The sequence below is a fragment of the Haliotis rubra genome, unplaced genomic scaffold, assembly GCF_003918875.1.
Source record: "Haliotis rubra isolate DU_JTF1 unplaced genomic scaffold, ASM391887v1 Scf819, whole genome shotgun sequence".
NCBI lineage: Eukaryota > Metazoa > Mollusca > Gastropoda > Lepetellida > Haliotidae > Haliotis > Haliotis rubra.
In genome coordinates this window covers 59,729-77,757 of record NW_025767545.1, presented here as the reverse complement: position 1 = coordinate 77,757, position 18,029 = coordinate 59,729, and the positions used below count along the sequence as shown (strand labels likewise).

General features: G+C 41.1%; 1 protein-coding gene across 2 annotated transcripts in view; it reads left to right on the top strand.

Moving 5' to 3' along the window:
• The first annotated feature begins 2,178 nt into the window (after nt 1-2,178).
• LOC124261948 overlaps nt 2,179-18,029 on the top strand; it is a 60,282-nt gene continuing 44,431 nt past the window's right edge. Inside the window, exons 1-13 of one of the 2 annotated variants that reach the window (XM_046696310.1) lie at nt 2,179-2,295; nt 2,622-2,774; nt 4,413-4,492; nt 5,056-5,194; nt 6,904-7,035; nt 7,984-8,001; nt 8,755-8,975; nt 9,572-9,717; nt 9,969-10,108; nt 10,428-10,521; nt 11,308-11,464; nt 12,971-13,018; nt 13,170-13,512. In XM_046696310.1, coding sequence (XP_046552266.1) covers nt 2,226-2,295; nt 2,622-2,774; nt 4,413-4,492; nt 5,056-5,194; nt 6,904-7,035; nt 7,984-8,001; nt 8,755-8,975; nt 9,572-9,717; nt 9,969-10,108; nt 10,428-10,521; nt 11,308-11,464; nt 12,971-12,991 — 1,371 coding nt within the window. In that variant the 5' untranslated portion in view covers nt 2,179-2,225 and the 3' untranslated portion in view covers nt 12,992-13,018; nt 13,170-13,512. Of the gene's footprint in view, nt 2,296-2,621; nt 2,775-4,412; nt 4,493-5,055; nt 5,195-6,903; nt 7,036-7,983; nt 8,002-8,754; nt 8,976-9,571; nt 9,718-9,968; nt 10,109-10,427; nt 10,522-11,307; nt 11,465-12,970; nt 13,019-13,169; nt 13,513-18,029 lie in introns of those variants that run through there. The other variant, XM_046696309.1, reaches the window with a different exon arrangement.

Genomic DNA, 18,029 nt, shown 5'->3' with positions numbered 1-18,029 from the left:
ATCGCCATATCACCCAATGGGAGATGGAATGGTAGAGCGATTTAACCAGACTTTACTCAAGATGTTGGGTACCTTGGAGGAAGATAAAAAGGCGGATTGGAAATGTATATTCCAGCATTAGTACATGCATACAATGCTACAAGGCATGATAGCACTGGTTATTCACCATTCTATCTGATGTTTGGGCGTCATCCCCGTTTGGCTATAGATGCTTTCCTTGGCATTAATCCAGATGACATGCAAGAACAGTCAGGTGTCGAGTATGTAGCCAGGTTGAAGAAAAGGTTAGACTATGCTTATAACATTGCTTCCACGGAGTCCAGTAAAGCTGCACGCAGACACAAGAAGAGATATGACAGGAGAGTAAGGGAAGCAGTTCTTACAGAACGAGATAGAGTACTTGTGAAGAACGTTGGTCTAAAAGGAAAGCACAAATTGGCAGAATTCTGGTCCAGTGGCCCATATACAGTTGTCAGTCAGCCAAATAAGGACATACCAGTATATGTGTCGAAAAGAGAGAATGGAAAAGGTAAAGTAAAGACATTGCATCGAAATATGCTACTACCTTTTATGTCCAGATGTGACCATGCCTGCACAGCACACAAGAACACAACTCAAGGAGATAGATTTTGAAGATATTTCTTCTGAAGATGAAAGTGAGTGTGAGGATTTAGTTCGTTTTCTCTATATTGGAGATCACCAAGGTAACCCAGAGGTTTCTATCACTTCATCGTCTGTCGAGTTGAATCATGCTGACTCTCATATTTTGGATCAACCAAGTTCTTCAGATACAGAAACTGTAAATAGCACTGAAGAAGCTACTGTAAATGGCATTTCAGGAATTGTTTTGAATTCCGAACAGAATTCAACCGGTTCTCCCCAAGATTCCATTCTTGATCCGGGTGCCAGTCCTTTTATTCCTCGACGTTCAGGTCGTGAAAGGAGGCCACCAGACTGGTTCAGGAGTGGTGCGTATATTTTGCAGTAAAATGATGAAAATGATGAAATATTTGGATAATTCCCAATTTCATTTCAGGAATTATTCTTTTAAGACATGTAGTAATATTTGAAGTTTCAATTGTATTTCAGATGTTTTATAATGTCGAGGACGACATTTTCCTGAGGAGGGGGAAGGTGTCACAGGTTCAATTGTTCACACAATGTACAGCACAGCACCCCTGGCACATTTTACAATGTTTGTCCCTAACAGCTTGCCATACAGATGAGCTGGCTGCCAGCAGGTACATCCTGGGCTCTGCCACATGCTGCTCTTGCAGTCTGTGCACTCAGGTGATATAAAAGCTGCATGTGCCATGTGCCCGGCACACACCATGCTGGCAGTGGCAGCCCTCTATGTAATTTCCCTAATTACAGATTTATGGCACGGTCGTGTTTGACCAACCCCAAATGGCAAATGGCAGAATATAGAGATTGAACACCAGCCGAGTGGTCGTGTTATAAAACCCTGTGACACTCAGAACAATAAGCTAAGCGCCACCGGATTAAAAAAAGGAAGTTCTTCGATTATATGAAACTCAGATTGATTTCTAGATACCTGGGATGCAAAAAAATGACACATCTTTGACAACGATTTGGTTACTCAACAAAATTGACAACATCAATTGGATGATAGCATTTATATGGACTTTGTAACCACAAATGAAAAAAATGTGTTTTGTATAAATGTTTCAGTGTGAAACACTAGTCCCATCGGTTACATCCAGGTCATTATTTTAAACTTTCCACACTTGAGAAGATTTTTAACCATTCTACAGTCAATAGTGTGTGTAGGGTCCGTGAGAATTAATGACTACATTAACTCTTCTCGACATGCTACGTATCAGTCTCTGCTGCATTGTCCTATTTCCTCATAGTTCCATAGAGAAAAAAAACATCAGCCAAGCATGTAAACAACTTAATATCCTCTCATAAACGTTTTTTTTCCGTATGTTTCATCTATCTCCTCTATTTATATGACCTACTGGCAGCCTTTGACAGTGTACCTCACATATTCACGGATGTGAACTTCACGAACTTTCTAAAAGGTTTACAAGACCTAATTGTGATAAGGCTAATAATCTGTAATATGTTCAAATCCACTTTAACGTCCTGATATTAACCCTGACTCCATGAAAGCCATTATCTGCATCCGGTTGATGCTCTGAATCTGTGACCAGCCAACGATACATGTTAGTTTAGCACAGTGTTTGTAGATTTGGACAGAAATGCAGTTGCTTACTCTGATCACTTGCTTCGCCTATATATCCAACGCTGTTCACTCAAGAAGATATCAAGGTATGAATAAGGTGTTATTTGCCTGCCAACTTTAACCTGATTCATTTGTAATGCTTCATTTACTTTGCACGAAAAATGGCGAAATGAAGCACTCGCGTCTAATAGCAATAATTTCAGATATTTAATGATCGAGAAGAGTACAAAACATCTCCTAATTATCCATCAAACACTATTTGAACTAAGCTTATTGTTCAATTTGAAATAGTTCATAGTTATGTTTGAAAACCGTTGAATTTGTGAACGTAACCTGGAGACCGTACATGTACGTGTATAGCAGCCTTGTGGGTACAGCACAATGTCATGGAAGGCCTTGTTCCTTTTACCAGAATGTCCCGAGGACTGGACAAAGGCGAATGAGAAGTGCTACAAGTTCCTAAATGAACATGTTGACTGGAATGATGCGTCTGGAAGATGCAAACGACGCTTTTCTGCTGCACTTGCCTTGATTGACAACAAAGAAGAGAATAAAGTCGTTGAAGGTATATTGAAATGAGACTTAATATGGGAAGTTGACGTCATTATCGCCAAACACACAGATTCTGCAGACTCGTTAATCATGTAAAAAGTCCGTGAACAGTAAGGACATTGTAGTTGTGTTTTGAATGTTTAGTTATGCATCCTCTGAGTTATGACAGGGAGAGTTGACTTCATTATCGCCAAACACACACATTCTGCAAAAAGAAGTCAGTTACCACTAAGGACATAGGGGAGTTGCATGTTCAATGTGGAGTTATGTAATTTCTCTGAATGTAACACCGTTAAACTTGATGATGTAATGTAGAAGTATAATCACTGCAGGTACCATAACTCTACATTGGAAACAACCCGTGAATGTCCGGGTTAGAATATTGATCTTCAGTAACCAATGCTTGTCGTAAGAGGCGATCAGGATCGGGTGGTCAGGCTCGCTCACTTCCCAATTGCACAGTTTGATGCTCATGCTGTTGATCAGTGGATTATCAGGTCCAAACTCGATTATTTACAGACCGCCGCAATATAGCTGGTATATTGCTGAGTGCGGCGTAAAACTAAACTCACTCACTCGCTCTATTGGAAACACATCAGACCTATCTGCCACACTGGCACCACTCTACTATTTTATGCTATTGACGATAATGACTGAAGTGGTGTGAGACGAGAATAGTGCTGAAAATAGGATGTATGTTTGATGTACAGAAAACAATGATAATACAGAGCACAATTTCTCTTTTTACGTTTGATCTACATTCTAGGAGCTGGTGAGACAGTAATAGACTTAAGCATTGGACTTTATGGATTACAACTTCTTGTTGTTTACACAGAGTGATGTTAAACTTAAAAACGGTGCAAGAATCTACACCGAAACATCGCTCAATGCAAATAAACAAGAAGTCCTGTGATAAAGTCCGATGCCTTTTGATGATCTCGCTGTAATGAGCTGAACATCATATTTTATTTGCTTATTGAAGATGCTTTAGAATTGTGTAGCAGATGCATCGGAAGCCAGTATAGACCAGTTAGCGAGACAAATGATAAAGCAAGCCTCGCAAGGATTTTTTCTATACCGCAAAAAACATGTAATGTATATTACACCGTTCATCTGGACGCCGACAGTAAGATTTCACAGTCCGTGATTGAGGCGCAGAAAATGTCATCCTCCATGTTGTCAGCTTGAACTGCATTCTCAGCACAAGCTTGATTTGCACATATTGCTGTGGTGTCTGTATTTTGTAGCCAACAACCTTCCTAATTTCAGAATGCCACTTGACAATCAATACCGGAAGATGTACTTTTTCTATGAATCTGCAGTGGTCAGGCCGATACATTAGTTGCTTTAGCAGGAGAGTTTTAGTAATAAGAAACCTCTGATTGCCAAATAGTCTACTTCGGAACATGAAACAAAATCATAGATTCATGGTAGGATTGAGAAGACCTGATATCTTTGGTCGTTGGACACATTTGTAAATTATAAAGCCACTGCCGAGTGGTACACACATGTCCTCCATGGCTTGGGTGGTACATATATCCCCCACAAACTTACCCTCCAGTAACAGAAACATGAAGCTACTCTGACGTTGTTCAAATACGTGTTCCTAATTACGTACAGTTTTCATTTGAAAATAATTTCCTTTTTCTAGATCTTGCCCACGATCACACGCACGCATGGATTGGTTTACGTCGCAGATACGGACCGTTTGAGTGGAATGAGAATTCTAGGGTGAGAAAGAAAGTTCATAACAAAAGTAATCTAAACAACTGTGTTTGGAAATTAGATGAATGTTAGACCGAATTGATAGTCTCTAAATTTCATTTGAAGCGGAACGCGTAGCTTGACGTTTCAAATGATTAATTTGATAATCATATTTTTATAATCATAACTCCACACGGCCGAAGCCAGCCTATTGTTTTATGTGCCGTGTTACTGTACCCCCCTGGCCACACTATAATGGAATCGTCTGATCTACTTATTTTCTTGGAAGTAGACAGTTACGCAACAGTTTGAAATGGCGGACGAGCCAGTGTTTACATTTTGCGAAAGGTTGAAATTCGAAGTGACAGTGGAAAGTGACAGTTTTTAGCAGAGATTCTTTATGAACATATGAAATAGCGTTTTGTCGTGTATATTTCATTAAACGTTTCAGCAGATAGATAGAAAAAAGACAGAAGAGTGGATGGGTAGGTAGGTGGGTAGGTAAATGATAGTTGGATAGATATATAGACAAGCAGGTAAATAACTACATATCAATACACAAAAGAACTCACTGTCATGATTTATTTTAGTTGCAGGTCAAATATGTTAACTGGCAGGGTGCTTCTCAACGATACTTGAAAAAGTGTGCAAGGATCCGCGGCTATGATGGCTTTTGGGTGCCTTCCTATTGCTCGGACAACTCCCCTTATGTATGTTGGAAAAAACCTGGTAAGGACCTTACGTCTGTGTGGTTCGAAGCATCAGGCGCATTCAGACCAGAAGAGAACAAATAAGAGCTACTTTAAGGTCCCTGAAGTGTCCATACCGTATTTGTCTTAAAAAGAATCACGGAACCAGTTTTCTTGACAGAGGTACCAAAGTGCACAACACACAACACAATACCTGAGTGAATACATAATCAGTGTGTTAGACAGCCTCAGAATGATCAGTATACGTTCAGTACAAATGTTTACTATCAGTTAATAGAGCATGTGTACAACCAATTATTAGAGTATGTTTACAATCAATTATAGAAGTACATATAAGTGAAGAACATTACGTAAACATGACGAAATACATTGCACAAGATACACACTACGTTAGTCAAGGAACATGTTCCAAGGAAGTAATGCAACAGTTTTTATATGGTCGAATACAGCATACCGTGCACACTCTAATGCATTACCCGAGATTTGGCACAATCTATTTGCAGCAGTAGAACGAAGATATACACACAAGTTTGACATGTTCAGTTACCAAAATGACATACAGGTATTATCAAGGATAATGGAAAACTGTCAAGATGTGGCCACCGGGAGGTATACAGTTTGTCTGTACGTGAGGTGGCTATTGGGAGGTAGGGTATACAGCTACTCTGTACGTGAGGTGGCTGTTGGGAGGTAGGGTATACAGCTACTCTCTACGTGAGGTGGCTACCGGGAGGTAGGGTATACAGCTACTCTGTACGTGAGGTGGCTACCGGGAGGTAGGGCATACAGCTACTCTGTACGTGAGGTGGCTACCGGGGGGTAGGGTATACAGCCACCTGTATGTGAGGTGGCTATTGGGAGGTAGGGTATACAGCCACCTGTACGTGAGGTGGCTACCGGGAGGTAGGGTATACAGCTACTCTGTACGTGAGGTGGCTACCGGAGGTAGGGCATACAGCCACCTGTGTATGTGAGGTGGCTACCGGGAGGTAGGGTATACAGCCACCTGTACGTGAGGTGGCTACCGGGAGGTAGGGCATACAGCCACCTGTACGTGAGGTGGCTACCGGGAGGTAGGGCATACAGCCACTCTGTACGTGAGGTGGCTACCGGGAGGTAGGGTATACAGCCACCTGTATGTGAGGTGGCTATTGGGAGGTAGGGTATACAGCCACGCTGTACGTGAGGTGGCTACCGGGAGGTAGGGTATACAGCCACCTGTACGTGAGGTGGCTACCGGGAGGTAGGGTATACAGCTACTCTGTACGTGAGGTGGCTACCGGGAGATAGGGTATACAGATACCTGTATGTGAGGTGGCTACCGGGAGGTAGGGTATACAGCTACCTGTACGTGAGGTGGCTACCGGGAGGTAGGGTATACAGCCACTCTGTATGTGAGGTGGCTACCGGGAGGTAGGGTATACAGCTACTCTGTACGTGAGGTGGCTACCGGGAGGTAGGGTATACAGCTACTCTGTATGTGAGGTGGCTGTTGGGAGGTAGGGTATACAGCTACTCTGTACGTGAGGTGGCTACCGGGAGGTAGGGTATACAGCTACTCTGTACTAGACGTGACCGCCCGTACTAGTAAACTTATTAATGCATCTCTTTTCTACACAACATTTCTTTACAAGTAACATACAATATGTTTTTGCGTACAAGTTTCATGTCACCTTAATGTTACAGCTGGGAAATCTACACGTGAAACTGCGATACTGTATATTTCAGACTGTGAACCTGGCTGGACTGGAGACGATTGCAACAGCCAGTGTCACTGCTATCTGGGTTTTGCCTGTAATGGAACTGACGCTTGTCCATATGGGTGTGAGCCGGGATGGGCTGGTTACAAATGTTTAAGACGTAAGTAGTAAATACTAACATGTTCAACTTTATTACATATTCCGCAACATTTTAATTGCTAAACGGTGTTAGGCCTAGTTGGTGAACCACGGGAATTAACGGTGCACAGGGGCGTGTCACGCTTAGAAACAGCGTTAGAAAGACATATAGGTATATAGACCCTATCTTAGAACTATATAAAAGGAAAGGGATGTAACGACGGAACCACCCCCTACTCAATCTAAGTTAGATTTCACCATGTAAACTATTATTTAAGGCCCTGTCGAGGCCTACGGATCGAAGGCGAGATAATTTCCCTACAAAATGAGCTATAAATGGTCACAATCGGATCATTATTTCAAAAGTTATACGCCACGACTCACCGAAAACAGCTACCTCCGCAATTCCAAGCCAAAATCATGGATCACCCAAGACAGCGAAAACTCACCTTTTAAATTCGTTTATTAATTCCAGCCACGTTGACAGCATCTATGTAGGGCTAGATTCGATCGGCAGCGGCATTCCACGGGTCTAAAACTTATTGCAACATCTACAACTCATTTCCTCGACAGTAAGCAGGCATTTTCTCCAAAACCATCGGCAATCATACTCACTTGTCGGCCATAGATGGCCATGACATTCACATTATATTTTCCACCAATCGGATGGCCCAATTCAGTTTCTGCGGATCCGCACAGATCACTTGAATGTCATGGCCATCTATGGCAATCATACTCACTTGTCGGCCATAGATGGCCATGACATTCAAGTGATCTGTGCGGATCCGCAGAAACTGATCAGACACGTATAAAAGTATGTATAGTTGTCGCGTTATGTTTCTTTTCACAACTGCCAAGCAATTTGTCGGGGAAAAGGATTGTTTCGGAACACCACAAAGAAAAGGGCTATCAGATCATTATCAGATGCTGTGCACAAGATTGTTATATTTGGATTACTTCTATTTTTCAGGACTAGAAAAACCTACAGGTAACAATGCCTTTTCTACTATTCATGTGATTTTGTTCAGTACAAGTGCATGTAGGAAGGTACTGTGGTGTATAATGTAAGTGACACTAAACCAACAGCGTGGTTGGATGCATGTGTACAATGAAATCAGAAAAGCAGTGCAGATATTGAGGATGAATAAAATATGAAAATATTTTTTTTAATTATTTTTGGAATAATCTTCTTGAAACTCGAAGTCATGTGAGGGTATGGGTATATATACCTTCATGCACTGATGATTGATTGGCACACAAGTCTTAATACAGTCTCCTGGGGAACGACCGGGCCAGACGTCCAAAGTGCCGTAATTAGCGGTGTCCGGGCTAAATGATTTCACCGGCAGCACGAAAGGGTATAATCTGAGTAAGTGAGTGAGTTTAGTTTTATGCCGTTTTTAGCAATATTCCAGCAGTATCAAGGTTGGGAATTCCGGAAATGGGCTTCACACATTGCATCAATGTTGGGAATCGACCCCGGGTCATCGGCGTGACGTGCGCACGCTTAACCGCTGAGCTACCCTGCCGCTCCTATATTCTGAGACGTGGGTTACCCCGAGGTATTCAGCTGACACCCTTGATAAAACTGGAGTTTTGTTCATATCGATGCTTAACCCAATTCACTCACTCACTCAAAGTCCTCAGAATCAGGGTCATATGATATTCATAGTGTTTTATAGCATGTTTATGTCCTGTAGACGGGGAGTATACACAATGTGTTTACATCACATGATTCCAGTGTCCTTCTACTGCATGAAAGAAAGAGAAGGCTACTCTCTGGTTGTTTCCTTCGACACGAAAGGCGTTCACTTCACAAATATCGGAGCCGTGAACGCTGAAGGGGAGGTCAGCCCAAAGTGTGACAAGAAAACATTTGTCTGGCTCAATGGGCAATCGCGTTTAAAAGTTCAGATTCAAAACACATCGGGAGTATGGGAATCGGATTGTCCCACAGAAACGGTAAGAATGTAGGATATATCCCAGTCCTCTGATTGTAAGTGTACGTGTTTGCACACATGACATGTACACGAAGCTAAGTATAAATGTTGGATATCAGTAGTGTAGATACGAACAACATATCGATTTGTCAGATGAATGCAATACGTTTCCCCACAGTGGACTGCCGGACCTTAGTCCCTTTTCTATTGTTTCCACATTGAGCTGATCATGTTCATGTCAATTTCTAAATGATATAACATATTCTGACCTCATTGTCTGTGTAAATAATGATATAACATATTCTGACCTCATTGTCTGTGTAAATAATGATATAACATATTCTGACCTCATTGTCTGTGTAAATAATGATATAACATATTCTGACCTCATTGTCTGTGTAAATAATGATATAACATATTCTGACCTCATTGTCTGTGTAAATAATGATATCCAGAAATCGGATCTAAAACATATGTAAGGTTTCTATCGGCCGCCTGCAAATACAAATGTTACTATTTGGCCAAGCAATGAGAAACCATAGATTAAAAGGCAAAATCAAAATCTTACGATATCTATTAGGTATTTTCTTAGGTTTCATTTCCGTTCATATAACACAGATCAGTAAGGGGGTCCTGAAATGGACGTTCAGGCTTCAGAAGAAGACAGACGTGGTATCGTTTGAAGATGAGGACCTCCAAGTCCACTGTGATCTGTCCGAAGCTGATGCTGCATACGATGACACTGGCAGACTCCCGATAGAGAAGTATGTATTTTGTGTAGCCGCCCAGTGCTGAGAGAGAATGTAATCAAAGATATACAGTTACCTTCCACTTCGTTTGCGTATGATCCTAAGTTATGTCAGTGGCTTAAATGCCATTATAGTGTCAAAACCAAATAAGACAGACATTGGCTGGTCCTAGATTGGATGGATACTAAAACCAAATCACTCGAATGGAAACATGAACGTATGGTTAGGAAATATTGGAAAGTACCACTATTTTTTGCTTGTTTCAGTATACGAGTGAGGTCCTTAACGTCTGCCACCCAGACTAGGGTCAACGTTCGGACATACCTTGCTAATCCTCGCAGTCTGGAACCGGTCACAAATGTCAGCCTTGGTGTTCCAGTCAGACTGGTGGTCAAGCTTCCAGAGGGTTTGAATAATTCAAGCATGTTGTTATTCGGAGGCTAAACTGCCCGGGTTACGTGTAAAGCTTACTGTTTTCGGATAATAGTCACCAAGGAACTACTAGTCAAGTTAGCATACTGATAACGACCGTTTATGTAGTCACATGATAAGAGGACCTTTGGAACTGCCAGCAGACCTGCGCTCCGTAACTTGTTGCAATTTGGATGTGGTATGTAACCTGGTATGGAGGCACCAACTGAAATCAGGGGGGAAGTTTCCAAAGGCAGGACAGGTTCCGAAGGTTTGGAAAACACACCTTTAACTTGTCCATCTTCTTGTTTCAGGGAATGACGTCGTCAATCCGTTGTTTTACCCCTGGAACTGTCAAGCTGCATCTCCAGATGGAAAGGTTACTGTACGACTGACTGACGACTTAGGGTAGGTATGAAGCCGGCGAAGCTCCCCTGAACATATTTAAGTCATGTAAAGACAATGCATTGTCATGTGTTGGATATAAAACATTATTTGAAACCTAGTTGGTAAAAGAAACATTCTTTGTTACTCACTACAGACAGGAACAGGAAAGCTTGACATGAATGATTTTCTCATGATGTAATAAAACGTTGCTAATGGTTTAGCTTCAGAAAACCCAAACAAAGAGGTTTGTTCCATGTATAGTAATCTTCAACTATTATTATATCTATGTGACTTCAATGTGTAAGAAATCTCAGTTTTCATACACATATGATGCTTTCCTAGCAGCAGCAATCGAGTGAGCATTATTAAGTTCTACGTCTTCGGTTTTATTCAGGAAACAACGTAAGGAATGGACTTTGGTAACTGTTTAAAGACACGTGTTTCTTGCTACAGTGTTGAGGCTCGTGCATCATTCTACAGATTCGACCTTAACCCAAATTCGACATAACTTAGTCAGAGCCACAAGGCCTCTTTTACCGTGCCCCTGTTAAAATTGTTCAACATGGACAGGTATATCGACAGATCTACATCAGTGATTAATTTATTCTGCTTAGAATACTGGTGTGTCCAAAGAATATTACTGAAAACAGACAATCTTTGAGAGGTGAAGATTTAGTTATTCTCTTTCTCATATACGTTGACTGTTCATGTAGATGTGAACATTAAGGGGAGCGACAGAGTGTTACGAAGATGGCGTTCCATGGACTCAGGGTTTACATCTACTTCTGTTTTGATTATCTCCTCCAGATGTTCTCTGAGGGAGGACATTGGCTTCAGAACAATGGACAAAGTCTCTGGTGTGGTCCACTCGGAGGTATTCCCACTGTTTCAGCTGCCAGGCTACACAGAAGTGGTGTTCACTTGTAATCTTGTACCCTCGTACAAATTCAGATACGAGACACAGGTTGGTAGACACGTATAGCAGAGTGAGAGTCAATATCGTTTTATGCTACAAAGTAACCCAGTTATATCACTGTGGACTGCATGAAATCATCTTGACCTGGCACTAGTTGCTGTAAAATGTGAGCAAGCATCCCCCACATATGGTCAGACAATCGATCCATATTTATCAGTCCCATGATCAGTCTACTGTGTTGGTTACACATCATGAAAAATCATGCAAGTTTTTTTATATTTTGAAACAAAGTGTCTATAACTGCTCTCATGGTTCAAATCAACCCGTTTTCAAAGTCTACCAAAGCCAAAGGTCTTGAAAATGTCTACAAAAAACTGTGGTCTTGTGGTCTTATTGTGATTTGGAAATCAAATAATATCAGAATGTCGTACGTTTAAACACAATCATATGCCATTTGTACAGTCAATCATTTGATAATGTCAAACACAGAGTCCTGCCAGGATCACATATAGTGAATCATATCACGATGTCACACAGAGAATAATATCAGACTCCCAAAATTTGAATTACACGTCATGATTTGTATACGAATAATTATATGGGTTTTTTTATTGAATCATTGATGTCACACAGGGAATAATATCAGGATCTCATTAATGAGGTCATACGTCATATAATGATTTGTATCAGAAGGTCATCGATTTGATCAGGATATCATGCAATGAATCACATCACGATGTCACGCAGGGAATAATATCAGGATGTCATACAACGAATCGCGTCATGCGATTGATCATACAGTTGTATGGATGTGGCTGTCATACATTGAATTATACGGCATAAAATCATTTGTATCGGAATGTCTTGCTGAGTTGAGGATCCCATGCAGTATATTATACTGGGATATGTACAAATGCACAAGATCCTGGTTCGATTCCCCACATGGGTACAATGTGTGAAGCCCATTTCTGGTGTCCCCCGCCATGATATTGCTGGAAAAGCTGCGTACAACCATACTCACTCACTGCAAATGCACAAAGAATCATTTCAGAAGATCATACAATGACAATATACCAGGTTTCATGTTATGATTCATTATGATACCAGGAACAACCCGAGTGAACCACATATTAGTACCGTGCGATATCAGTACATCAGTACTGTCTCTCTCACTCTCTCTCTCTCTCTCTCTCTCTCTCTCTCTCTCTCTCTCTCTCTCTCTCTCTCTCTCTCTCTCTCTCTCTCTCTCTCTCTCTCTCTCTCTCTATCTATCTCTCTCTCTCTCTCACGCACACACACACATGCTACCTTCCATTCTATAATACTCTTGTTTGATATACCTCTCCTTTTGCAATGCAAGACGTTTATTTTTTATATTATTTGAGAAATGCTAGAGGAACCAACTATAGTGGCTTAATCTAAGGCAGTTATACTTTCATATCATAAATAGCTGATAATACCATATCACTATGTAAGACAATTTATTCAAACAGTAGCATGATGTTCTTTTTTAATAGAAACATGTTTTGTAGACATGGTGTGTTGTTTCAACAGGATTGTAGATCTCGTGGATGAGGCTTCGAATGGACAAAGGTATGGAAGGTAAGTGTATAATAACATGTATGTCAGTCATAATATCAGGATGTAGTAAATATTTAAACAAATCGTTATTATAAACTGAATCAGTAAACAGATATAAACATCGTTATCCATGATGTTTATTTGTTTATGTGATTTTGTGTATTTATTTCAGGTCATAATAGTGAAATCTTCACACAAGCCAGTCCACAACTCTGAGACAGCAGCCATTCCAAACCCTGCAATCTGTTGGCCACTCACAGCGTTGATAACCAAACCTAAATGCTCTAATTAAACACTAGTATCACCTTCTCCCAGTCAGAAAGAGTCATGTTATGTCTGTTTGTCAGCCGTTTGACGCCAATGCCTGTGCTTAGCTCTCGTCGGAATTGCAGAACTGTTTGCTGATATTGTAGGAACTGTCAGTCAGTTAGAACACAACAGAGACGTTCCTGATCATATTCAATGGAAAATCAGGCGAAACTTCATGCCTTCACCCATTAAACCTATACAAACCCCATGGGTTTCCAATTAGTCTCTCTTTGGCTACTCCTCAGCAGTGTAGATGTTATCTGCTCATGACTGTAGCGGCTTTGGGTGAATGGTGATGTCAAGGGTTAACCTTGGAATTTACTACTAGACTATACATGTGCCTTATAGTAAACGTCTGACAAACATTTCACTATATTTTGATGACTAGAGAAATTAATTTGATTAGCATACGTGAAATTTCAAATATTACTTATGTTTAAAAACAAAATCTTCAACATGGTGATGTCAGCGTCAAATAAATGTATAACCCTAGCCCTGCACAGCATGGAGTGGGGATGGGGTCATTTTCGCAGTCTGTCTGAAACGTTTAACGCACTCACATGCTTGTTTCTATGGAAACGCACCTCCTCTGGCCACCTGACTGATACAGTGGGAAATTCAAATCTGGATTTAAAAATGAGAAATACATTTTCAAAATGTATGTTTTGTAGGCTGTCTGCATCCCTACATTTTGCCGTGTGTCTTCATAGCATACTTCTTTACACTATGGCTTAATTTCATCATGAGCCGGTAAGTCACAGTTGTGATATTTCATGGAATGTACTTGAAAGACAGCTTTGACAAGGCAAGGTGGCCACATCTGTGTGTAGGTTTGTTGCAAAGGACATCCTACAATAACAACTGTATTTCTGCTCGGATCCAGACAAGGTCGTTTGGCGAGGAACTTTGGGATTTACTCACCCGAACTGGAGACAAAGAGATAATTAGAACACTTCATCGTTTTCAGACTTTGATCCATGGCTGCAACGTTATGATATCCAAGATATTTTTTATGGATTTAAGATTCTTTAGTCTTTCCCACACAACGTTTCGGGACCATTATAGATCCATTCGTCAGGTGAAGGTTTCATAAAGAAATATCTTGGACGTCTATCGCGAATCATCTTGAACATTAGGTCCACATGAAAACTGACCGGCAAAGGAAACTTTGCACCAGATTGAAATCATGTTAATTCTAAAACTGAAAACAATAGAAGTTTGAGGTAAAGTATATTTAATATATCAACAATGTAAGAAAACATTGAAGAACAGAAAATTGGCGTTCTGCGATCACATATTGCACTACAGACATCCAAAGACAATGGGAGTAAAATTTTAGTGACCCAGATGTCCAGTACAATTCATTCAAACCCAGATAGTGGTTCCAGTCACAAAATGTGTCACTATAATACAGTGTATGGCCACCCCGTGCAGCACACATGCAAGACCTCGACGTCGGACCGAAGACGTCAAACGTGTAATGAGGTTACGTGGCAAGCGGTTCCATTCGGCCTGTAGAGCGTGTACCAACTCTTTTCGGTTGGTGGGAGGCTGTTGTCGGAGCCTAACACGCCTGTCCAAGATGTCCCAGAGGTGCTCTATGAGATTTAGGTCCGGAGAGCATGCCGGCCACGGTAAGACGTCGACGTTGTTTGCGGCAAGGAAGTTCACAACAATACGAGCTGTGTGAGGCCTGGCGTTGTCGTGCTGGTACAGAACATCCCGGGGCTGTTGCTGAAACTAGGGTAGTACCACAGGACGAAGGATGTCATCCCTGTAACGTTGAACATTGAGATTTCCATTAATGACGACTAGTGTCGTTGTCTGGTCACCACAAATGACACCCCACACCATGACTCCACCTCCACTGTATGGAACGACTTGTTGTACGCAGCAAGCAGCTGTACGTTCACCTCTGCGACGGTAAACACGTTGTCTGCCATCAACAGTAAACAAACAGAGCGTAAAAATCACGCGTTGCCAATCCCGACGTTGCCAACGTCGTACCGTATTCGCCAATCATAGTCTCCTGCGGCGATGTTCAGCGGTCAAAATCTGTCCAGTGAATGGTCGATAAGCCCTGATACCCGCTGCCCGAAGTCTTCTGGTCACCGTGGTTGTGCTGATCCGCCGACCTAAAGCGTGCGCCGCCGATGACGTCACCGTGAGGAAGCGGTTGCGGAGGTGCAACGTACGCAGGTACCGGTCCTCCTGTGGCGCGGTGACCCGTGGTCTCCCTATTCTGGGCCTGTGCAATGTCCGTCCAGTCTGCATGTATAGTTATAGCAACAAAATACCAATGGCAACACGGGAACAACCAAAGGTTCTTGCAACGTGGGTATGCGTTGCCCCCATCTGAATTATTCCGATTGCTCGCTCGCGTTGTTCTGCTGTCAGTCTTACCATTTCCAAGGTGTTCTTTTCCCAATGTCAATGTCTAACATCGGTGCTGTGCGGTTTTTATACCCATGTGGCATGTGCAGTTCCGCCTGTAGTGGGGTCACGTGATTTCCAATATTTCACAATTTCAACAAGACACGTGCATATTGCCGGTTCAACGTTTCACGTGAGCATAGGTTGCGTTAGGGCTATATGTTTATGACTATTTGGGTTTCAACCTATCTTGCTCATTTTTCGTAATATTATTTTCAAATGTGCAAAGTTTCTTTTGTGGTTCAGTTTACATGGTGCGGGTCAAAGCCTATCCCTGGAAATAACACTTACGAGGTCACATGTTCTACACATAGACCTAAACCTTCCCCGGAAATTCAGCCCAACAAAGAGTTCTTTATGCATCAGTTGTGACTCCTTCTACCATGAGGTATGAACATTTTACGTCTACATGCGCTGTATCATGTGATCTGATGTGATCATGGACTGGCACACGTACATTTCCGTTCAGGAACCTGTTTCATGTTGGCAGAGAAAGTGATGATGCTGTAATCCAATTTTGTTGGAGTTGCAGTTCTACTCTGTCGAGGTGATGTTCGTAGGAGTATGTTTGAAATACATATGGCAGACACACTTGTGTCTGAATCCGTTAAACAGCTATCTTCGTAAGGTATATTATGTTAGGGGGCAATGTGAACCATAAGTCTCACATACCTCTTAGAAGTGTTGTCATGGGTTATTGATGCATGATGTGTCCTCATCTCTGTGGCATAAGATGACGTCATCATGCTTGTGATGAGGGCTGACAACCCGTGTGGGTTATGTTCAGATCGATATTCCTAAACTTAATGCGCCGTACATCATAATATCAATATAAAAAAACTACCTTCACTCTATGCCTATACCAAACTGATTGCGGTTTCTCCAACCACGAATAAAGGGAGACATGATAAGCTAAATAAGCTCGTTCTTTCTCTTCGCGATATCTGCATGTATACAATACCGGTAGACATTGATGGTAAACCTCACATATTCACGGATATTAACATCTGGAAGTTTCAAGAATGCTTTAAAGACCGAATTATGATGACACTTACATTGTTTGATATGTTGAAATAAGTAATGATATTACCCTCTAATGTAGACTTGGAATGTTTTTGTTTGTTTGTTGTTTAACGCCACACGTAATATTCAAGCTATATGGGGTGTATTCCCATACTGCCTACAGGTTAAAACAACATGATTGGGTCCAGTGATCAGGAAGTGAAGTTAATGGGAATACACCGATCTGACCTGTTCTACCCCTGCTAAAATGAACTTGACCAGTTAGTTGGTTAATGAACTGACCTGTTCTATGGTGTCTTCCCACTCTGCTTACACAAGGTTTAACAAAATGACAAGTGTTGGTTGGTAAGACATCCTTATTCATTCTGAGAATTCTCATTACATGGAGACATGGATATATCGTGAAAAAATTATAAGTTTTACAGTCTTTTACTGGTTTTACAGTCTTTTACTGGTTTCACAATTACACACAACTGACAAGGATGTCCATTTCGTTGCCATGGACTCCGATATGTGACCCAGATAAAATGTATTCGATTATTTTTGTTTTGGTCGTATAGTATTCTTCTGTATATGTTATTTATTAGATCTGGTCTTTTTGTTGTAGAGTAATTTTTGAGAGCCTGTATGCAGCTTAAAAAATGCAGATGGTAGTGTTTGTTGGTCAGATGTTGTTTGCAAGGCCTGACCTATGGCTGCGAGTTCTGCTGTGAAGATACTGGCGTTTGCCGGGAGGATAGGATTGTTTAAGGCTTCTTGGGTATGTAGATTAAAACCAGTAGTACTCTTCTGATTTCAAGCACATTCTAACAAATCCCAAATTAATTAAACCACTCACTAAATATCTCATTCATACAAAACTATACCAAACAATCTAGCAACAAAAACAATAATACCACTTTTTATCATTTTTAAAATTGTTATAAATGTGTATATATGTTCTTTAACTTTATAACCATTTACTACACCACATCTATATTAAATTGAAAATCTCTAATACTCTTTACCTATTTCATATTGTTTTCACCTTTTTAATTCGGCATCCCATTCAAATTTCCTTAATACTCAGTTGTTAGTTTTTTTGTGGTAGTAACACCACTCTTTAAAAATTTCTATTTTTTTCCCCCCATTACTTAATAAGTGTACTACCCTGTCGTCGGAATATCTTAGTTGTGGGTGCCACATTAAATAAAGCAAATAACTACTACTACCTTACTCCAAACGACACACCCCTGCTTCATTGCTAATTGGGCTGTTCCATTATTCT